The sequence below is a fragment of the Nanorana parkeri genome, unplaced genomic scaffold, assembly GCF_000935625.1.
Source record: "Nanorana parkeri isolate BGI_ZX_2015 unplaced genomic scaffold, ASM93562v1 scaffold437, whole genome shotgun sequence".
Classification (NCBI taxonomy): Eukaryota; Metazoa; Chordata; class Amphibia; order Anura; family Dicroglossidae; genus Nanorana; species Nanorana parkeri.
This window is the reverse complement of record NW_017306705.1, coordinates 90,391-114,982: the sequence shown is the minus strand read 5'-3', so window position 1 is coordinate 114,982 and position 24,592 is coordinate 90,391. Positions and strand designations below refer to the sequence as shown.

Sequence of the window (24,592 nt, the reverse complement as noted above, 5' to 3'; positions counted from 1 at the left end):
TTTTTTTACAATATGTGGCAATATGCTTTTCGCACTCTATTTTAGCTGCCCCGTATTGCTAGTTTGCATCTTTTATTACATTCTTTGTAGTTAACGAACGACAATGCCGTCGCCTCCATCTTATACTTTATAAATGCCACTTGCTTTTCCTTTATGTGATGCTTTACAGTTTTATTAAGCCATACAGGTTTTGTTTGTGATCTTTTACTTTTATTACCCAACGGTATGCATTTGGCAATATGTAAGGTGTTTTTAAAACATTCCCACTTTTGGTCCGAGTTCAGTTGGTGAAATAAATTTTCCCATTTGATGTCCCCCACTAGGTGGCGCAGTTTATCAAAGTTAGCCCTTCTGGAATTAAGGGTTCTTGTCCTACCGGCCTGCTTCCCTTTCCTGTATCCAATATAGAAAGTAATCACATTGTGATCACTATTTCCCAGTGTCTCCCCAATATAATTTTCACACTGGTTATGATCTCCCCTTTGTGACAAATTTATTGAATTTTAATGCAGGTTTCGATGTGATGCATTGGATTGCAGTGATTGTTTTTAATGGTAACCACAAACCCTCCATCCGTTTTTTCAAGGCTTAGTCCACACATGATAATGCGTAGTGATCATATGAATCTGTTGTTCCAATACTATTTCTATCGTATCTGAACATGTTGGAGGTGGCCTTAGTTTAATTATGTTTTGCCTTTTTTATGACTGAAATACTTTTAAATGGTTTATTAAAGATTATGTATTTATTCTTTCAGGAATAATGTTAACTACTGTTTCCCCAGATCTCTCTTTCATTATACCTTTTTGCTACTAACTGTGGTCCTCGCAGCTTTAGGTTTGTAGGTAAGGAGTTAGGAGCGTGGACATTTTCCACAATTACTTTTATTAAAGTTACACTTATTTTCCTAAGTTGTCCCCACTAGTTTTTTTTTACTAACCTGTCCCTAATCTGCTGGGATTTTGCTGTCAGAATAATAAGTTTTTACTCAGGCTAATTAGATACCAACTTACATTTCAGTTCAGAACTGTTTTTATTTGGCACACAATGTATATATAGTAAAATAGGAAAGAATATGCAAACAGCACTCAACCTTTTCAACCAAGTCAAATTCATATTTAAATATTTTAACTAGGGCTGCGGAAATTAATGATTAATCCCTCGATTAATCGTTAATTTTTTTGATCGATCAAAATTATTTTGATCGGTACTCACCTCTCCGCCGGCTTCCGGGTCTTCCGTCGGGGATCCGGTGACGTTTTTGTCCGTGGCGGCTAACGAAGGGAAGGGGGAGGAGTCCGGTGACGTTGATGTCCGTGGCGGCTAACGAAGGGAAGGGGGAGGAGTCCGGTGACGTTGATGTCCGTGGCGGCTAACGAAGGGGAGGAGGGAGGAGTCTGGTGACGTCGATGTCTGTGACGTCACCGGACTCCTCCCCCTTCCCTTCGTTACCTGACGGAATCACTTGGGCCTGTGAGTCTCTAACATACACATAATATACTAACATATACTAATGGCAGTTCCCTGCAATAAAAGAGGTAATATAGTCACCTTGTTCAAGTGCTGCATCCTTTGTCAGTTTCTTTAGCTTTCAACACTTCCAGGAATGTTGGATACTTGTATCCCTCACTACACACTGTGGTTTAATCCTCCAACCCCTACAGGACACAGTATTGATGTACGGGTCAGTGGATGGAACCACAGTGTACAGTGGGGTACAAATCCCAGAAGTGTCAAATGCTAATGAGCCTGATGGAGGCTGCAGTGCTTGGATGGAGACAAGGGCCACCGGATAGGTGAGTATATTACCTCTTCTATAGCAGGAAACTGCTAATAAGATTTTTATTTTTTTTAGGGTGACTGACGGGGTCAATTGTAAACTAAAACAGTGCAAATTACAATGCAATAATGATTGATAGGAAAATATTTTTGGTGTTTTTTTTTTCTACAAGTGTATCTACTTCCCAGTCAGCATCCCATACATTTGTGGATACTGGACCAGCACTTTTATTCCAGCTTAGAGATCCATTTTGTGTGGTTTTACAGGAAATCAGAATGCGCCCTATTACCTAAAAGTAGTTGGATCTGTATGTGCGTTATAATTAATCGAAATTAGTTGATCGATTTAAAAAAAATTTCGATTAATCGAACAGGAAAATTTGAATCATTACCAGCCCTAATTTTAACTGTTCATAAATGCTGCAATCCTGCAGGAATCCGCTGGAACAAAAGATATCAAGCATTCTGCTGGCAAGAAAAACTCTGGGGAGAAATCATTGTCTAAAGTGACTAAGGAGAAAGTGCAAAAATCAGAGAAACCCAAGAAAGAGAGTAGCAAAGCCAAATCAGCTTTGGCTCAAACAACCCCGAGACCAAGATCACCTGCACTGCAACTACAGCCTGTAGTTATTCGAGGGGTCACCTACTATAAAGCTGGAAGACATGAAGAAGCTGAAGGCATGACAAACCATAGAGGTATGAGCTGTTTTGCTGAACACATCTCTTTTGTTTACACATAGCTAAGGGGGTTATTCATAAAGCTGCCGAAGGCAGCCGAGTGTATAACCGAGCCGAAGTGGAGTGAGCCGAACACTGTTTGGCTATACGCTTCAACATTTGGATCGGCTGAGCCGAAGCTCCGGCAGTTCACTCGCTGCTGATTGCACCTATTCTCGTAGGGGTCGAATGGCAGTGAGTGAATAGTCAAATGCCACCAAACAGCATTGGGCTCGGCTATTCTGTCAGAAAATGTTTTTAAACAAAATGTTAAATAATTTATATGTAAAAATTGAAAAAAATAAATAAAAATGTTATAAAAATAATAGAAAAAATGTAAAGAAAAGAAAAAAAATACAGCATGGTGTCCCCTCCCAAACCTTATTAGACCCTTTAGGTCTGGTAGGAAAGTTAGGAGGGATCCCTATTTTTTTTAAAAAGAAGTGTGGGGGCTCCCCCCAAAGTCAAACCAGGCCCTTAAGGTTTGGTAGGAATTTTAAGGAGGAACCCCACCCACAAAAATGGGGGGGGAATGTGGGGTCCCCCCTAAAATTCCCAACCAGACCCTTGATCCGAGCACAGGCCTGGCAGGGCAGGAAAGGGGGGGGGCGAGTGAGCGCCGGATGTGCCCCCTTGTGAATGATTAAGGGGTACTTGTACCCCTACCCATTCACTAAAGGGTTAAAGTAAATGTTAAAAAAAGAGGCGAGACTTTAATCAAAAAGCCTTTTAATTATTAAAGAAAAAAAAAGGTCAATCATGATGTCCAGCATTGTCCACCACTATGACGACGCAAAATAATTTATTTATTTTTAAACGACGCCACCGACCGCACGCGACAAACTCCTGCTGCAGAAAGAAGAATCTGACAGATGCAGGCAAAATATTAACAACTGGGTGGAATTAGCGGTGACATCACCACTAGCTCTGCCCCACTGTTTACATTTGGCCGTCACCTGCCAGAGTCTTCAAGCAGGTCCCGGACAAATGAAAATAACTGGGCAGAGCCAGATGTCATGGCCAGCTCTGCCCAGTTGTCATGTAATGACAGCCCAGTGTCCTCAAATAACCTGAGGATGCTGGTTTGTCATTACATGACAACAGCTGGCCATCACGGCTGGCTCTGCCCAGTTCTTTTATTTAATTACAGACAAGCGTCCTAAGGTCATCTCATTACAGTACAACAACTGGGCGGAGCCAGCTGTCGTCTGCCTTCGGCTGCTGTATGGGCTATAGTGATAAAGCCCCTACAGCAGCCTTTCAGTTCAGCCGCTGGAGCTCTTCGGGTTTAGTCGAAGTGAGCCAAAGGATAAGCCGAAACTACGGCTGGATCCTTCGGCTCATTAGTGAATATATCTAAAAGTTTTCTGAATTTTTTCTGTTTTCACTGGAAACAAATATTTTTTTATTTTTTAGGGATGCACCGATACTGGTTTTCCGGTATCGAGTACGAATATTCTTTTTCCGGTGCTTGATACTGAATACAGATACCGGAAGTCCCATTAACTAAGTCAGGCGGCAAGTAATGACTCGCCACCCGGCATCCCAATCAGCAGAGAAGCAGTCTCCATGCTTCCTCGTCAGGTGACCACAAGTGACAAGGGAGCAGGAAGCCAGGTTTCTGGCCAATCAGAAAGCTGGAGGTGTGTAATGACACACTGCCCAGGCTTCTGTTTTAACGGGCACGTTTAAACAGACTCCTGGCGGCAACTTTGTTTACACTTGTAAAGCAGACTGTTGGCTTTACAATAGAAGTGATTCTGTCGCTTCCCTGTCTGTGGAGGGATTTCCTCTCACTTCCTGTTGTGGCTATCAGACAGGATGTGAAGGGAAGGGAAAGGAAATCTGGACAGAAAGTGAAGGGAAATCTCCCCAGTGCGACAGAGGCAAAAAAAAAAAAGCTGTCAGGGGTTATCCCTCCCTTACTGTATCCAAAACAAAACAAAAAAGATTTCAGTTCTACTTTAAGGGGCAACATTAAAAATATACAATTCCTTTAAATAACATGCTTGTGGAATGCCCTGACCTGCCTTGGCACATCTGTATACAACCTACTAAAGCAAAACTTACATTTACAAGGAAAATAAATGTTGTTTAAATTGCTGGCTGGGGATTCCCTTCATCTATAGCAGACCCTTATCCTAGATGAAGGCTGCTGTAGATTTCAACCCCCCAAGAAAATGATGTAGTGCCCCCGAAATTCCATACCAGGCTCTTCAAGTCTGGTATGGACTTTAAGGGAGACCCTACAAGCAAAAAAAGCAAAAAAACTAAAATATCATTGGGCTCCCCCCAAAACTCATACCAGGCCTTTTAGGTCTAGTATGTATTTTAAAATCCACTATCAGACCCTTTCCCAAGCAGGCCAGGAAAGGGCATGCTCGCCCCCCAACTCCTGAACCATACCAGGCCTCATGCTGTCAACATGGAGGGGGCCTTACCAGGGATGACTTCCCTGGCAAAACACCTTGTACACATGTTGATGAGGACATGGGACTCTTCCACAACCCTGGCCCAGTGGTTGTGGGAGTCCCCTTTAAGAATAAAGGGGGCTCTAAGATGCCACTCCTCCTCTGTGGGAACGAGTAAAGTGTATACAGTACCCCTACTCCGTCGCAAAAGAAAGTGAAGGTGTAAATAACGACACCCAGGCATTTAAAAAGCGGTACAAATACTGCTATTACATATGATGATTGGCTTGCACTGAAAGTGGTAGGGGCAGCAGATGTTCCAACCGGCAGAATTCAGGCAGAGCCCCTCCCCCTCTGTGTGCTGTAAGTCAGAGGTAGTGATAGAGGTAGTGATAGATCCCATCTCCTTCGTTTAGCGTTCACACTGCACAGAAGCCACAGGACAGATTTGGTCCCTCCGGTACTATTGTCCTTTATTTTATTTCCATCACCCCTGTATGCAACCCAGCTTCTCAAATACTTACCTTGCTCAATCCAGCTATCTTCATTGTGTGGCCCTGCTTGGCGCCACACAGCCTTTCCAGCAAAAATGTCCCCTGAACTCAAAAAGGGAAGATTTGCTATGTTTAAAGGAACATTTAGAAATGTTATTTGTGCCTAAAATGTATATTTTTTGTCTTGAATTCCTCTTGGAAAAATAGCAGTATACTTCCTGGTATGTGAAGGTGCATAGGCACTTCTGTACATACAGTCTCTTAGCTGTATATCTGCAGTGGGAAAGCTAAGGCACTGCTGTCTCTGACTGGTAGTCTCGTGAGATTTAGAGTGAGATTTGTTAATGTTACTACTGTGCTGCTTACTGTTCTCCTTGCTGAGGTCTCTGACATGAGGAATCAAAGTTCTGTTTCTGCCAAGATGTCTCCCCACACAGTATAAAACGAGGCATAGTAAGTAAGTGGTCGGGGGAAATCAGCTGTAGGGAGCCCACAGGCAATACTGGTGACTAGCTCTTTGCCTTCTGCCTGCCATTTTTGGGTACAGCTTCCAGAGTTCAGTTCCTCTTTAACTTACACACCAGCTTATAGTATGTATTCTAGTGCAGTGCTCCTTTATTGCATGACCGGACCGCACTGAGACTGTGCGGCCCGGTACCATGTGGTCCGCGGACTGGTATCGGTCCACGGACTGGTACCGGTCCGCGGACTGGGGGTCGGGGAACACTGTTCTAGTGGATGCTATTGTAAGTGGTCCTTTAGTAATCCCTCAAATATCTTCCCTATAACAGAAGTTATACGTACAGGTCTCTTCGTACAGGTCTCTTCTTACTGTATGAATACCTTGATCTCCTTTTAAGTATAGACACCACATGTGATTTGTCTTGTGTAATTAACACACACTGCTTCTGTCACGTGTTTTTAGTTTAACTGAAATGTAGTTTTTAAAGTGTTTCTAAACCCTCACGTTTTTTTTGCATATATCTACTGCTAGCATAAGTAGCTATATGCAAAAAGTAAAAAAAAAAAAAACTCTTTAAAAGCAGCTTAAGCTTACCCCTGTCTTCGCCGCGCGCTCACGTCTGAAAATGCTGGGCGCAGTTTGGATTTTCGGCCGGGAGACGAGGAGAGACACAAGGTAAGTCTATGGACGCGTGCACCCGCATGCAGACACCGTGAGACAGGAAGTGCCAGCAAGGACAGGGGAGTCAGCGCTATATCGGAGATCCGCAGCAGCGCTGGAGAGAAGGCTGAAAAGGACAGGAAAGAGGAAGATCGGATTAAGAGACATCATTTAAGGTAAGTGCTTTAATTAACATTGGGGGTAGGGAAAAAAGTTTTTGACTTTTAATGTCACTTTAATGTCACCATTCAATTGACTTTAATGAGAAACTGCAGGTCAGTGCAACCAAAACTGCAACATCCAGGATGTTATCTAAAGAAGCTGCACAGTATCATTCTAGTGAATGCCCCACTGACCTGAATATATTGTTGAAGCACCATGATGCTTGCCTACAGAACACACAATACTGCATATAAGTGTATGTCCTAGGTACAGTAAAAATATGTGACTATAGATGCTTCAGTGACATTTGCCAAGTTGTTGCTTATTTAAATTATGGGCTAGATAAAAGCATTTGGTCCTTTATACTATAGCAACACACATACATATATACCAATATATATAGGTGTTGGTATAGACAGTTTTGTAAATGTTGAACTACAGATATTAACCAGTTGTTAAACCCCCTTCCCATCCTAAAATTGCTATAAAACAATAGCAATAAACTTTACTAAATGTTCAGGGGGTGCCAAATCCTCTAATTTCCAGATGTTTTTTTCCAGTGCTATGGTCAGTAATTTGTGAACATGTATTATATATCCTTCACTGTCTGGCTGTGTCTGTCTAATATGAGATCTGAATGGAAAATCAATGCATTTGCCTCCAATGTTTGCTTCCGGTGGGTGGGCTGCTGTATGGAACTACATAAAGGAAACAAAGAAAGATGAGTAGGATGTACTCAGACTTTTAACCTGTTCTTTACTTAGCTAATAATTAAAGAAGATAGTGGAAATTAAAAGGCACGTGTTTTTTAAAAGATCAAAGCAACCACATCTGCCTCACAAAACAGGCTTCTAGTCTCAACTTGACTCTGTGTAACCTAAATGCAAACAGCTAAGGAAAAGTACAACTTTAAGTGTTACCAACTAAACAAAAATACACAGTATCAGATTTGAGTTTTAAAATTGTGTGTACATTGTTCCAATGTTCTTTAGGCACACTAAAACTGAAACCACTATAATCACTATAAACCACTATAATCCTCTGAGATGCATACTGTAAGTCAAGCCACATTAAGTTCTCGTACACTTCATAAGGTATAATCTTATAATTTAACCAAAGAGTTTGTTTTACAAGATAAACCCATAACATTAATAAAAAAACAAAAGCCCTAAAGTCGTTAGCACTATCCACAGCTGCCCTGATACTTGCAGCTGCATTCTTAGATTTTCTTGAATCATGCATCTTGAAGATGCATGTGCATGCACGATTGTGGCTCATGCATAAAGATGTAAAAGTGTTGTATAGGCACCATCACATCTGGATAGATGGCGTTCGGTCCACCTCAACATTTAAGCAGTATCAAAATGTTGTTGTGGCCATTGGATGCTTCGATACTGTAGATGCTGAAAAACATTTAGGGGGTTAGTTAACTGAGCCGAAGTGAACTGAGCGGCATTCGGTTATTCACATCGGCTGACTTCGAGTGGCTTCCGTCAGCTGAACGTTAGTGATGGACCGAACACCCCCGTGTTCGGGTCATATTCGAACACCCGAATGGCGAAAAGTTCAAATACGAACTCGAACCTAATGCAAGTCAATGGGGGTTGAACTTTCGAAAATGATTGTCCCCTTTAAGAGATTGTCCCCTTAAAGTGTGCAGTTCCCCCTCCCAAACAATACCACACTCTTTAGGTCTGGTTGGAATGTTAGGAGGGGCCAATTTAAAAAAAAAAAATTTTAAGTGTAGGGTTCCCCCTCAAAGTCATACCAGGCCCTTAAGGTCTGGTAGGAATATTGAGGGACCCCATGTAAAAAAAAAAACAAAAAAAAAGGGTGTGGGGTTCCCCCTCAAAGTCATACCAGTCCCTTTAACGTCTGGTAGGAATTGTAAGGAGGAACCCCACCCCCAAAAATGGGGGGGGGGACGTGGGGTCCCCCCTAAAATTTCATACCAGACCCTTGATCCAAGCATAGGCCTGGCAGGGCCGGAAAGGGGGGGGTGAGCGAGTGGCCACCCTCCCTCCCACACCAGGCCACACTGGGAGGGTGCTTTTCCAGGGTCACCCCAGGAAAAGCATCTTGTCCCCATGCTGATGGGGATAAGGGCCTCGTCCCCACAACCCTGACCCGGTGGTTGTGGGGGTCTGCGGGCAAGGAGGCTTATTTGCATCGGGGTACCCCTTGATCTGAGCGTAGGCCTGGCAGGGCCGGAACGCGGGGGGGGGCGAGCGAGCGCCCCTCCCACCCATACCAGGCCAAACGCTCTCGGCACTGGGAGGGTGCTTTTCCATGGTCGCCCATAGAAACGCACCTTGTACCCGTGCTGATGGGGACAAGGGCCTCTTCCCTACAAGCCCTGGGGCATTGGTTGTGGGGGTGCGGGCAGGAGGCCTTACATCAGGGTACCCCTTTAACCACTTGAAGACCAGGTGTTTAGACCCCCTTCCTGGCCAGGCTATTTTTCAGTATTCAGCGCTGCAGTACTTTGACTGACATTTATTCAGTCATGCACACTGTACTGAAATTAATTTTATACCATTTTGTGGGGACAGATAGAGCTTTCTTTTGGTGGTATTTAATCACCACTGCGGTTTTTATTTTTTGCTATATTAAGGAAAAATTATTGAAAATTTTGGAGAAAAAAAAGTTTTTTTTCCATTATGTTAGGAAACAATGATTATTATCCATATTTTTGGTAAAATATAAAAGACGGGGTCACATCGGGTAAATAGACACCAAACATGTCAAGCTTTAAATTTGCGCGCACCCATGAAATCGCAAAAAACTACCATACCCAAAATTGACCATAGTCGATGCTTTAAAAGCTTTTACCGCTCATCAGTTTAGTGTTATCAGTGATTGATAGCCCTATAATTATTGTTCTCACTGCGATGTTCACGACGATATGTAACATGTGGCGTAATGGGTGCAATCATCATTTTCGCACATATGCGCACCTGACGCATGTTTGCGTGTATGTATGGGGGGGACTTGAAAAAAAAATTGTTTTATTAAAATTCTTATGTGTAACTTTAGAAAAAAGACGCCGGGCGTCGTGTGTCCACAGATTCTGTCGGGCTCTTGTCTCAGGGGTGTCAGAAGTCTTGCAATAAAAGTGAAAGTAAATCCGAAGTGGTGGAGAGCTGTACATGAGATGAACGCTCTCAGTGGGAAGACGGCTAGGCGTTTCGAGGGATGCCCTCTTTTTCAAGCCTCAGGATGATTTAGACCGCGGGAACCAGGCTAGCTTTTAAAAACTGACAGGAGGGGGGCGTAATGACCGGATTCGCCTTGTGATAGGTGGATAGTACAGAGGGGGGAGGGGCTCCGAAATTGAGAACTCCCAGGGGACGGATCATCGGCATCCTCCCTGGTATTGTATAAATGTCCTTCCGAGACACTTTCTGATTGAACGGGTTCAGATGGTCATACACATATTAAAGCCCTTATGGCTATAGGTGTGCCCTCATCGTGTCCTGATCCCTTGAGTGCTGGGGGACCCCCAAGGGACCAAACCAAAAAATGGGTTGACATGATTATGTGTTAATTAAAAAATATTTTATTAGAACAATTTTTAATATCAATATGAGAATATAAGAATAAACACCACACATCGCGTGTTCTAATAAAATACAGGGGAACTGTCACCAGGGGACCTTCCAACTGTGAGTCTATTGCCTTCTTTACATTGAATTAAACACCAGCATTCCCAGGGTAGTAGCGCTCCTAATCCATTTGTGTTTTGCTGTGTATCGATCCACAGGGCTCCTCTCCCTGTTACATTCTCCCAACCTATTGACTAATAATTAGTTGTGCTCTTATTCTTCTCTTTAATTCCTTTCACGTATCTCAGCAGTGTGACCTTACAACAGCAGTGCGCTTCTGTATTTGTTGTTCACACATTGTCTCATTCAGTAGCTATATAACTAAATGAGAGAGCTGTCTTTTTTTAATAACATAAAAATACAATTAAACCTCCTTTTTAATTATATTTATTTACCCCTCCAGTCCCGAGTTTTTCATACCCCCTGGGTAATTGGATTTGTTTAGTTCCGACAACCATGACCTCTACAATGGGGTAGATAATTACACATTTACAAAAAAAAAAATTAAAAACATTTTTTTTTTAAATCAATTTTTGGTGTTAGTTTTTATTTATTTTATTATTTTTCACTTAATATATTTTTTCACTTAAATTTATTGAAAGCGTTAGGATCAATGTTTCCCAGGAGCTGCGTGACACCTTCTCTGAATCAGAGTCCTCTGATTCGGATCTTCTATGAAGGTTCAGACAGCTCCTGAGCTTCGGTTCACTTGCTTGTCAGCCCGTCTCAGCAAGTGAACCAAAGATTCGATTCATGAATCGGTTCTTTTGAATGAACTGATTCAAATGAACCGATTCATTTAAAAGATCCGAACTTCCATCTCTACACTGGGTAACTCTGCTTGCAGCTGGGAAGGATGTAGGATGGGATTCAGTGCAGGAGCTTGTTCAGCTACCACACCTCCAAAAAGCTGGTGGTGATAAGGTGAGGTCTGTCTGCTCCACCCCCTCCTCTTCCTCCTCCACAATGGCCTCTTCTGCCGAATTGTCCTGTGAACCAGTAGTTCTCCCTAAGTGTTCAAGGGGCTACGCAACGGATCAGGCTAAAATATGCCATGCAGTGCTTGAGCTGGTTTGTCTAGGGGACAGGAGCCACACCGGGGCAGAGATTGTCAGCTCTGCAGGGGCAGGCCCAGAGGTAGTTAACGCCACGGCAGCTTGAGCCAGGAATGGTTGTATGCGACAATGGCAGCAGTGCCCCTCCAACTGGGAACGTTGACACATGTACCATGCTTGGCACACGTCCTCAATTTGGTGGTGCAGCGTTTCCTAACCAGGTACCCAGGGCTGCAAGATCTTCTGAGGCAGACCAGAAAAGTCTGTAGCCATTTCAGGCTTTCATACCCAACCCGTACCTGTGTGAGTATGGCACAAGGACAGGCTCAGGGGACCTTGGATTTTTTTTCCCCCCACACCAGTGGCTGCTGATAAAGGATGCATGCACTGTACTGTTACCATTTGAGGAGGTGACAAGGATGGTGAGCCTTGACAATGCATGCATCAGTGACACTATCGCTCTTGTATCCCGGCTGGAGCATACTCTGGGGGGAATTATGGATAGGGCACTTGAGGCAGAATAGCGGGAGGAAGAGGAGGACTTCCTATCCTCTGAAGGCCCCCTTTATGCAGAATCCATTGTGCCTGTGCGTGGCAATGCCACTGTGTAATCTCCAATTCTGAGTCCATATTTTGATAGTGTCCAGCGCCGGCTGATGGCACAGGTGTTGGGAAGTGTTAAAATAAAGGTGTTGAGAAGTGTTCAGACTGAGACTGTCTGGAGGAACAGACAGTGACCTGTGATCTGGGGCCAGAGCAGCGATGCTGCAAAATGCAAAGCCAGGAGGCTGGAGGTGCATGTGTTGCCAAGAGATGCTAAAGAACCCCTGTAAGGGTAATGGCATTGTTTTTGTGAACTTTCATTTAATAAAAGTGGGCAAGGAAGCCCTTAAATTAAAAATGTAGTGAGTGGATGTGTCCTTAATGTGCTACTGTTTGGAGCTAATTCTCACACCATTCTTGCAGGGGGAGGAGGATTATGGCAGCCGTGGGGGCATTGAAGCAGAGGATGACATACGGCAGTCCTCAAGGGAGGGTTTTCAGTCCCCAGAAACCCAAGGAGTAGTACATGGCTGGGAGGAGATAGTTCATGATAGTGGCATGCTCAGTGAACCTGAAGACTCTGATTCTCACGCCTCCTCAAACCTACGGTTCATGGGCTCCCTTATTCTGCAAAGGCTGCGAAACAACCCGAGGATGCGTGGTATCAAGGAGAGGGATCATTACAGGTTGGGAAGTGGAAACCTATCTTGATCCATGTTACAAGTGTAAAGTTGCAGAGCTCATCCTGCCCTCACAGAGGGAGCACAGGATGAAACAACTTGAGGACACGTTGAAGCAAAACTAGTGTAACAGCTTTCCAGACACTGGTAAGTTACTGTTTAATGAAAGAGGAATTTCTGAGGCTGTGGTTGGTCAAAGGAAGAGCGGTGGAGAAGGGGGCCATCTGACTGATGCCTTTTAGACATTTTTTCAGTCCCCACCACCCAGGGCAGTTAGCTTTAGGGACCCATCGTCAGCGTCTGCATCATATGGTACAGGATTACCTAGGGGTACCTAAGAGCAGACATGGAGAGCTTTCCAACAGACGAGCCATTGGCTTACTGGCTGGGCCGCCGTCAGGGGGGTACGGCTGATACCATTGTCACGGGCCCGGGCCACTAGGGGGGGCCGTAGCTCCAAGCCATAATTTTCTGTATTGAATTATATTAAAAGTTAAATTTGCCTGGTCCCGGGCCCCCCCACGCTATTGGTATCTTCCCCTGAGCTTAGTGCCTACAGGGGGCGGAGCTTAGTTTGCCCGGGCAGAAGGGGGGAGGAAGAAGCCGACAAGCATGTCTGCTGCTGCTGCCGCCTGCCGAGTCTGACTGCCTGGATGGGAAAGAACTGTTTTCCCCTGGTTCCATTCCAGAATTTCCAAATATACTGCTAATCCTAAAACCTGGAGCACTCTCTGTTATGTATTTTTCAACAGAGTCAGACAGAGAGAGGCTCCAGGGATGATGGGGTTCGTCCTCTCTATTCCTGCATCATACCTGGTTCTCTCTATTCCTGCATCATACCCGTCCTCTCTATTCCTGCATCATACCCTGTGCTCTCTATTTCTGCATCAAACCCGTCCTCTCTATTTCTGCATCATACCAGTCCTCTCTATTTCTGCATTATACCCGTCCTCTCTATTTCTGCATCATACCCGTCCTCTCCAATAACACCAGCTATAGAGGAATACAACAGATCCCAGCAATAGTACATTATAGTATATAGTATATATATAATAATATAATAAAGTTGTGTAAGGAGCCCCAAAATTTCTGAAGGCTGCCCTGCTTACTGGGTCTTGAGAATGGATCACTGGCCAGAGCTTACCCAATATGCAATAGAGCTACTGGGCTGCCCTGCATCCAGTGTGCTTTCTGAACGGACATTCAGTGCTGCTGGAGATTTTGTGACAGATAAAGAGTGTGCGTCTGTCCACAGACTCCGTTGACTGGCTGACGTTTATCAAAATGAATCAGTCCTGGATAAGCAGCAGCTATCAATCCCCTGGTGCAGATGTAGCCGATTTAAATTTGTTGGGGATCTCTGGAAGACCACCTAGGCTGCCTAACTTTGTGGGTGATTATTCTATCTTTAATGTAATGTTCTTGGTTTAGTGCACCACCAACTTTCAAGGCCCAATTTTTGAATCATTTGCAGCAGGGCCCATCCCCGCGGTCACCAAGAGTAACTGGGAAGGGTTAAAGTGTGAAGGCACCAACACCAAAGGCCTATTTTTTCCATACCTGTGTGACGGGTATATATAATTTTGAATTTTTAGAGCAGGGTCCAATCCTGCACTCATCAAGAATAACTCTGAAGGGTGTAAAGGCACCGCCAAAACTAAAGGCCCAATTTGAAAGCACCTGTTGTTACTTTCATCCAACGTCTGCAAAAAAGGCACCAGAATTTATCCAAAAAATCTCTAACCTTGTTCCGAGTGTCCTAAAATGTGGCTTCTTCATACAGGCTGCCTCCCCAAGCAGTTGTTTAAAAGATTAAGGGAAAACCAATTACCAGCAATTTAAATGCCATTTTTTTCTTTATAACTGTCACTTTTTTCTGCAGCAGGTTCTATACATCGTACAGATGTGCCATTTTACAGGCAGTTTAAGGAGACCCCCAGGCACGATATTTAAGGGGTCTTTCATTTTTATTGTTTCCCTTTTAAGTGATGTTAAAATCACTTCTCCTTTAACCACTTACCGTCCGCCCGTTGTAAAACAACAGACAGATGGCAAACTCCCATTGGGGCACCGTAAATATACGCCTTTTTTTTCCTGCTCGTGCACAACCCCTAGCACGTGCGCATGGGCAGCAGTGGTGGACTGACAACACATGGGGCCCCTGGGCAATACAAGTTGATGGGGGCCCGCCTTGTGCACCGCCCATATACAAAGCCCCACCCATCTACAAGAGCCCCCCACATATACATTCTGTTATATAAATTATTTTGCAACACTTTTTTCAAAATAGCAGGCCTATTCACTTAAGGTAAATTGCAGGGGAATTGGTAGGATAATTTTAACATCTAGACCAATATAAGCGATTTGGAAAGTGAGCTAAATGGTAGCCAGACCAGAAAAATTATATTTTGACCTAAATTCTTCAGTTCTGCCAATGATCCTGAATTGCAGGACAATTAGTAGGATAATTAACAGGGAAACTGAATAATCTAGGACTGGAGTGGAGATTTGGGTGCATATCACACGTGAGTTTGCAAACCCCTGGGGAGCCCTTTCTGAACCAGTGCATGTAGTAAGGCCCCCGTATGACCAGAATAAATGCACAGCAGACCTCACACCACAGGCCAGAATAATTGCACGGCAGTCCTCAGACCAAAATAAATGCACTGCAGAACGCAGACCAGAATAAATGCCCGGCAGACCTCACACCACAGACCAGTATAAATGCACGGCAGACTTCAGACCGTACACCAGAATAAATGCACGACAGACCTCAGACCTGAATAAATGCACTGCAGAACGCAGACCAGAATAAATGCACAGCAGACCTCACACCGCAGACTAGAATAAATGCACTGCAGAGCTCAGACCAGAATAAATGCACGGCAGACCTTACGCCACTGACCAGAATAAATGCATGGCAGACTGCAGACCAGAATAAATGTATGGAAGTCGATAATACGAAATCGCCTGCACTACATGCAGCGTACAGACCTTGATGAAAGGTTGGTGCTTGAAGTGACAACATGGATGGCGCCATGTCAGATACAATCCATAATAGAAGTCACCAGCACTCGATGTGTGCAAGAAGTAAGTCACATGTGTCATACGGCCAGCCTTGCGGGGACCACGCAGGGTCCCTTCTTCAGGGCGACATAGTGATCACTAATAATAATCACTGGTTCCCTTACACATTTGCTTAATTTGTCACACATGCCTGATAGCCTCCTCTTCACCAACCTAGGGCTCTTCTCACCTGGATCTGGGCACACTTTTCAGAGGCCAGAAACAGGGACAGACCCCCAGGAACGAAGGAGCTGGAATTAATCACAGATCAGCACGAGATAGGCCCAGCCCCTGCCAAACGAGGAGACACCACAGCTTTGTTAAAGCTTCAACGGCAGGCTGGTGGGCCCAGGGGGCGGGGGACACATGCTGCGCCGTACATCTGCGGGTTGTATGTAAGTGAAAGGGCAGCGGGGGGTCAGTGAGGGACCCCCTCGTGGCCACAGGCCCTCGGGCAGCACCTGAATTCTCGAATGGTCAGTCCGTACCTGATGGGCAGAAAAAAAACTGAAACGTAAACAACCGTTACCGGCTGTTACATATACAAGCGATCGGCAGCTCTATAGCCGCCCGATCGCTTGTACGTGCTGCGCTGTGCCCCCTCCTCCTGCACCCTTACCTTACATCCTGGGCTCCGCTGTCCCTTCTGTGGCCCAGGACCGGCTCGGGCGGGTTGAATACTGAAAAATGCCCTGGACAGGAAGTGGGTTTAACCCGATCAGCAAGTGGTTACAAACGATATTTTTTTTACATTTTGTTTTCATTAATACATGTCCCCCAGGGCAGTACCCAACTTCCCATACCCTTTGTAATGGACAATAACTTGCATATAAGCTTTCAAAAAAGCAATAACAATTGATTTTTAAAGTTCTGGTCCCTTATGTTATTCAAAAAAAGAAGCCCTTCAGGCAGAAAAGAACACAAAGTCCAATTTCACTGAAACTTCAACTCCTATAAGAGACGGAGTATATTTAAACTCTGCTCAAGTTCGAAACTACTTTTCAGATGAGGAAGACTCTGAATCGACAAATGAGTCAGAGATGAGTATGAAGAGACAAGATGTCACTCGCTCTTCGGTTGATGTAACAAAAAGGACATCGCTCAGTTAACACAAACTCAATGTGAATTATGTCAAGCCATTAAGGAGATGTAGGAGGCGCAAGCAGCTTTATGTCAGACTGTCATAATGGCAGAAATACAAGCCCATTGGACTGACTCTGAAGGCATGGAAGAGCGATAATAGAGAACTCCTATGGACCAATTCTCCTAAAGAGGACACATTGATTCATAAGGAATGGGACAGACTGCATCTTCAAGAAGCGGCAGTCTACCAGAGGGGCCCCTCTGACGGTTTAGAAGGACACATACAACTGTTAATTCCTGAGAAATATTTAAGATCAGTTAGGGTCTGGAACTCACTGCCACAGACAGTGATTTCAGCAAAGAATGTGGAATTGTTCAAGAAACTTTTGGACGATTTCTTAAGGGACCGTAATATACAGGGGTACGGGTACTCCTAGAATGAGATCCTAATAGGTTGGACTTGATGGACTAATGTCTTTATTCAACCTCAAATACTATGTAACTATGTATCAAGTGTGCTGAAGGCCCTGCATGATGACCATGGTCATCTAGGATCTGATAGAACCTTTAAATTAGTTTGAGATCGATTCTACTGGCCTTACATGAGGAATGAGACTGAGAACTATTGTCACTCCTGTTTGCGTTGCATCCAGAGAAAGATGCTACCCACCAGAACTGCTCCAATGAGCCATCTTCAGAGTCAAGGTCCTATGGATTTAGTGTGCATTGACTTCCTGTGTTTGGAGCCTGACACCAGCAGACAGGGAAACATATTGGTGGTGACTGACCACTTTACTAGCTATGCTCAGGCCGATCCCACCAGAGATCAACGGGCCTCCACTGTGGCTAAAGTGTTAGTGGAAAAATTACTCGTCCACTATGGGATGCCTCAGAGAATTCACTCTGATCAAGGCCGAGACTTTGAGAGTAGACTCATCAAGCAACTGTTACAAATCCAGAAGTCCAGGATTACTCCGTATCACCCTCAAGGTGATGCTCAACCAGAACTATTCAATCGTACTCTACTTGATATGCTGGGGACTTTATGCCCTGAAGAGAAAAAACATTGGCATATCTATGCCATTGTTCATGCTTACAACAGTACAGAAAATGTTGCAAATGGGTATTCACCTTATTGGCTGCCTGTAGACTTAGCGTTCGGCCTGTCAGCTGATCAAACCTCTATTGCTACTCACAAAGGCTACATGGAGTGGCTTAGGAGAAACTTAGGGGGTTATTCACAAAGGAGCCGAAGGATCCAGCCGTAGCTTCGTCTGAACCATTCGGCTCTCTTCTGCTGCCGGAGCCCTTCGGTTCAGTCAAACTGAAGGGCTGCTGTACGGGCTATTCAATATAGCTCGTACAGCAGCCAAAGGTGGCCGAGCGGTGCAGCCGAGCCGAAGGCATATGCTTCGGCTCAACTGAGCCAAAGTGTCACCGGAAGCGGGACAAAGGGCTGGCCGTAAGCCCCGCAAATGATCTCACGGCTGGCTCCACCCAGTTGTAATGACAGATCAGCATCCCCAAATGACCTGGGAACGCTGATCTGCCATTAAGCAATAACAACTGGGCGGAGGCGGCCATGACATCACGGCCGGCTCTACCCAGCTGTTATTTATTGGCGGGGACCTGCTAGAAGATTCTAGCAGGTGCCGGGTCAATAGGAAACAGTTACTGCTAGCTGGCCAATTGTTGTTTTTTTTTAAATTCTTTAAAAAAAAAATCCTTTTATATTTTCATTTTAGTAATTATTTGCATTTAAAAAATATTTGTTTAACTTTTTTTTCTTCTTTTTTCTACTTTTTCCACTATTTTCTATTCTGTTCGGTACCACGGAGGTACCGAGCAGAATAGCCAAGCCAAATGCCGCTCGGCGGCATTCGACTATTCACTCACTGCCTATGTGAATGAATAGGGGGAACGACCGCGAGCGTGCTGCTGCAGCTTTTTGGCTCAGCCGATCCTGATGTCGAACTCCTTCTGCACTTCGGCTGACCAAAGTGCAGCCGATGTACGGCTGATTTCAGCCGATGTACGGCTGAAATCAGCCATACTGTGCCGTAGTGAATAGCCGAACGTTGTTCGGCTCGCTTCACTTTGGCTGGGTTATTCACTCGGCTGCTTTCGGAAGCTTTGTGAATGACCCCCTTAGTGTCTGCATATGAGAAGGCCCGTTATTTCGCAGAGGGTAGAGAATAAGAGGAGTTACGACCTGAGAGTGAGAGTACAAAATCTTCAATCAGGAGACGGAGTACTACTGAGAAATCTGGGACCTGCTGCCAGATACAAACTAGCTGACAGATGGTACTCACAAGTTTATATAATTTGCAGACAATTGCCTGGCCTTCCATTGTGTCAGATTCAACCTGAAGGAAAAGCGGAACCTTTAACCACTTCAAGACCTCGTCTTTTTTGCACGTATGTGCCCCCGACGCATGTATGCATGAGTGTATGTATGGGTGACTTAAAATTTTTATTTTATTTTTTAAAATTCTTTTTTATGTGTTACTTACAATTTTTGGGGGTGTGACTTTGCAAGGGTGCGTGTCTGAGCGGACGTCTAGAGACGCCCGCTCAGATCTAGAGAGCTCCTGGCCGGCCGTTTTTTTACTACGGCCGGCCCGGAGGCAGTTAAAGAACTGGCATTGGAATCACTTGTTATCCTGTTATCCTTGAGTGAAGCTGTTCGTATACCTGTCAGAGAAGAACTTTCTGTGCCTGTACCAAATGCTTCCAATAAAGCTCCAGTTACCAGGTCTCAGAGATTATTGACAGAAAGAGAAAGTGAAGGTGACAGTGATGAAGAAGATATGTCTCCGAGCTGGATATGGCCTACTGATTCCCTGAAAGCCACTCAAAGTATCACTGATCTTGAACCATGTTCCAGTGTTTTGAGATCAGAAGCTCCTGAATTCGTACCTCAGGTTTGTCAAGATACCTCTGAGGAAGACTACGGTGCATCCCCTGAAATAACAGGTCCGTGGTTTAATTCGCCAGAGTTAGAGGAAACTGTTATCCAACTGGAAGAGGATAGAATAGATTCTCCTCAGTTTTCATCTCCTCCTGCATATGATGACCCTGATGAAGGTCCATCATGGCTTTTAGAGTCAAGGTCTAAATGACTGGTGCGACCACCGCAGATACTTATGATGCACCTGGTCATAGTACTGAAGAGGCCATAACTACAGTACAAAGATCACCTGAGGTGAATACTTTATTTGCAGAAGTAAGAACTAAATTATGCACAGCACAAGCCATCAACACACCTTGGTGGAGATGATCTTTATCTACCGCTTTTATTATTCAGTGTCGCAAGTTAGGTGTAGCTATACCTAGCTAAATTGTTTTGGTGGATGTTCCATGGACCGATTGTGTCCACCAAAGCGGTTTTCTTGTTTTACCAATTTGCTGTTTCAAATTGCCCTTTTGGAGGGACCCAAAGGTCTCAGTGGGGGGAGAATGTAGCCCCTATATATAAGTTGCTACTGAAATAATCAATATTCTGCTTTGTCAGGGTACCATGCACAGGTGTCCTCACACTGCATGCAGGTAGCCACGCAGGAAGACCAAATTAGTGTGACCACACTAGACAAGATCAATGAGTTGTATACCATTTATTGTAAACAGCACAACTAAACATAATACCCAAAATCAAACCTAAATAAGCATGAATAAGTAAAGTGACACCAACTAAATATTGCCACAACCCTATACAAAGATAACAGAAGCAAATACAAACCCAGGGTATACAAAGCGGGTAAACCTAGGGAGCAGGGCAAGACAAGGGGGGCCAAGGGACAAGGCATAGGGGTACAGGCGGGTAACAGGTATCAGGACTGGAACAACAGGATACTGACCAAGCGGGAACAGGGCTCAGAACTGCAAACACGTATCAGGGCTCAGGGAAGGGCTAGAGGATACTGGGGCTCAGGATTCAGGAACTGGCAACAAGGAAGGGCGACAGGATACTGAGCCACAGTCCTGAAGGCAGGGAGGGATTAAATACCCTCCCAGGAAGCACCAGAGATTGGATGATTGCTGGCAGCTGGGAGACATCCGCAGGTGAGCACCGGAGTTGCAGGTTCCAGCACCACCCAGTGGTGGTCTGGTACCTGACAGTTCCTGGCTGCTGGAGACACCCACAGGCGAGCACAGTAACTGCAGGACCTGGCTTCAACGCTACCTGGAAGATGCTCTGGATCCTGACATGCTTGTAAATAGTTAACTGTCCTTGTGCATCCTGTGAGGTGGAGACTTGTGGGAGTTGCAGTGCAGAGCAGGAGACTGGTGGTGCTGTGTGAGATCTTTCAAACTGCAACTCCCAGCAGGCTGTGTTTTCTCAGAGGAGGGGGATTCTGGGCTGGTATTGCTGAGCGCGCTCAGTCTGGGAGATGCCAGTCGAGAGGACAGATCTGTGTAAGCCTGTCTAGGGGATTTTGATGTGAGAGAGAGAGCTATGTGGCTGCTGCTGACGTAGAGGGGCTCACAGACTCTGTGTGTACTGTGGAGGTGAGTGCAGGCAGATCAAACAGCCTCGAGAGAATCAGAGAGACTTCATCCAGTTCTGTGTTCAGAGATACCAAAACATTTGCTTCAGTGTGGCCCAGTGAAATTGCTACAGAAGGAATATCATGGCCTGGATGAATGGCCGAGCGAGTACCGTGAGTGATTCCAGAAGGCCCAGCAATTCGAGGGCAGCCTGATGGTGTTGACAGGGATAGCTGCAGTGCCTTTTGGTGACCAGAGACCTTCTTCGAGAGACCCCAGATGATTTCAGCATCATCAGAGGTGTCGGCTTGAGAGAAAGGGGATGCCTGTCTCTCGCTGATGGACATCATGTCTTCTGGCTGATCCTAGGAGTGTTGAGAGGCCTTTGGCCATTTGTGATATTTTTCCATTCACATCTGCAATACAGTATGGGCCCCAATGATGGCTAGCCTATTACTAGACTATTGCTACTGGCCAGTAGTATAGAGAGTTAGAGATTATTTGGGACTTCGACATTAGCAATCAAGTTTATCAATTAGCAATTCAAAGTCAAGGATAGCGTCTAAGGTAGTTTAATACTGCATATTTCAGTATACGGAGAGCCGCGATTGCTGAGTGTCAAAATACCCACTGTATATTGCTAAATGTTATTGTGTTTTTTATTGCAATGTTTTACAAATATGCACTAGTTGTTTAGTAAAGCCATTACAAAACTCTCTAAGGTGTGTTGGTGTGCTGTGGATCCTGTTAGGGCTTTACATTTTGGCTTGGGGATAGAAATACCTGGGTTACTTTGGTGGCTCCTTCGGGGGTGAGCAAAATAAATTTTTTGATGCAGTTTGCCTGTGCATTCTTGATTATTCTTTTACTGTATAAAGTTTGGTCCATAGTATTCAAGCAGCAAAGCATGGTGCATCACTACTGATAAATATTTATCATTAAAATTAATTTGGTCTAGACATTTCTTTTTTTATAGAGTAACATATTTATTTATGTTTAGTGTTCATCAATTTGATCCTAATTTACCCACAGCCTATCTGACCATTCTCCACCTAGAATAATAAATTAAATGGTTTGAGTCATGGTCTCCTTTGAATAGGGGCACCTATGAGTACACATGCTGTTGATTATAAATTATCTGTGGCACTGTAAAAATGGATTTAGTGCAGTCACTGAGAAATTACTTAATGATCATTTGTAATCTCTACATATAAAGCTTTACTGCTTCATTCTGTGACGTTATTGTTTTTAGAAAACATTGGAAGGTCAATCTTACGAGGAGATAAACAAGATAGTAAAGCAGAGGGAGATATCAGAGAAACTCACATCATTCAGGAGGAAAAGATTATAGAGATTCCTGCAGCAACCACTACTACCACCTCCACCACCTCTACAACACCTTCTACAACATCCACCAGAACTGAAAGTACCACGACAACAACAACCAAAACTACCACCACTGAACTTGTAGCAACAACACTTTCATCCACAGATCTTGGACCTGAAGCAGGGAACAATAATAAAGGTTAGTGTTTTTGAAAACTTTTTTTGCCTTTTTTTTTAATAAGACAAATAGCAATTTTTATATTGTAGTAACCTAACCGCAACCAATCAGCAACTGTCTTTCTGTTCTGCCTGGTAAAGTGTAACAAGTTATAGATTGCTGACCCTTTGCACTGCCCTGTTGAGTAAGCCTTTGAATGCTACTCTAGATATAATCTGTGAGAAGAGTCAATGATGACAGTGAATGGTTTCACCTATGTTTCCATAAGCTTCATACTATTGTTCCTGCTTTAAAGTACTAAGGAGTGTATGATGGTAATCACACCCACACAAGCTATTAAAGTGGGCCTAGCAAAAGATTTGTTTTTATTCACACTCGTGTACTTTTGGTGCTTATGCAGTACTTGTATGTGTTCAAATATGTCTAAGAATATGAATTTGAGCAAATTCGACTACTTCGGCATTCGACAGAACACCGGAATCTGCGTTTAGTCTGCTGGTGACAGCCTCTCCATCCCTGCGGCACAGCTGCCCATACATGCTGTTTCCAATTATAGCAATATAAGGAGATGATGCTTGCTATTAGTTGCTCTCTCTGTAAGGATTGCTCCTCCGAATGGCAACTGGTAGTTGTTGAGTGGTTCTGGCGTACTGTGCCTTTTAAGGAAGCGAGTCCAGAGTGCCGAGAGCAGGGCTGCGATATCCTGCAACAGGGTCCGGCTGTTTCCCTTTACACCCAGCTTAGCATGCAGATCGAGGTAGAGTACTGGAGATTGTCTGTCTCCAGACAGGGGATCTGACAGGCTGCAGATATCACAGGCAGACTGCCTAGTCTAGTAGGGTAAGAGCCGAGGTACAAGGCGGAGCAGCAGTGAGAGAGGTAGTCAGCCGGGAAATGCTCAGCGCTTTAGGTATACTAAGACACTGAGCATTTCAAATCTCCCGGCTTTATGGGGATGGCTGCGGCGGAACTGAGTCACGCCGAAGGAGTGGGCGGAGCTGAACGCCGCTCCTGAGAACGCGGCCAGGGAAGGATCGGTACTCTCTCGGGGGCCACTCTTCTTCCTTGCTGGCCCCCCCCCCCAAGTGGCGGAACGCCAGGGCCCGGTCGCCATTGCAACCGCTGCGACCCTGGTAGTTCCGCCAGTGATAATAGTTCAGTGAGAAACAGGCAAAGGTAATTAAGGGTTTTCAGAAGTTAGAATAGAATAGAAAGGTTTTAGCTAAGCCATTTTAAAAGCTGAAAATGCTGCTGGTTCTGTTATTTAATAGATTTGTGTATTTTTTAAAAAGCCTTGTGAAAGGGTCCCTCCACCTGCTGTACTTTATGTATTGGCACAGGTTTCCCTGCCCCGCAGTGCTGGGCTTCCATGCTATTTGTTTGGCAATAGCTTGCCCATCAGCCCCCCAAGGGGCAATAGTTCGTTAAAATTTGCCTCCTATTGACTTTATTACAGTTCACCTCAAAATCTACCTGTTTTTTGATTGATTTACTGTACTGAATTTAATTTCTATGTAATCGCTCATCAATGGTAACTACTAAAAAACTTTGTACAATGAACTGCAGTAAAGTCAGTGACACTGAGTGATAGCTGTATGTACCGGCACCGGCGGCTGCCAGTACATTTAGCAGAACTGTGACTGCAGCGGCCTGTGTCCCTTCAAATCCCAGCTGCTCTCCCCAACTGTGTTGGCGGAGGCATCGGGGACACAGACCGCTGCATTCCTCCGCTGCCCCCCGTACCTCCGCTGCTGTCACGGCCGCTTCCTCCTCTTCTCCTAGTCCGTCCGCACCTCCTCTCCCAGTCCGTCCGCTTCTCTTCCCCTGGTCCGTCCGCTCTTCTTCCCTCGGTCCATCCGCCGGTCCGTCCGCTTCTCTTCGC

At 44.8% G+C, this 24,592-nt stretch overlaps 1 protein-coding gene across 1 annotated transcript in view; it reads left to right on the top strand.

The window, feature by feature from the left end:
• The window catches only part of OLFML2A (olfactomedin like 2A), a 139,907-nt gene that overhangs the window by 88,176 nt on the left and 27,139 nt on the right, over positions 1-24,592 (top strand). The window contains exons 6-7 of the mRNA XM_018560176.1: positions 2,214-2,475; positions 22,459-22,731. Of these exons, the coding sequence (XP_018415678.1) occupies positions 2,214-2,475; positions 22,459-22,731 (535 nt within the window). The remainder of the gene's footprint in view (positions 1-2,213; positions 2,476-22,458; positions 22,732-24,592) is intronic.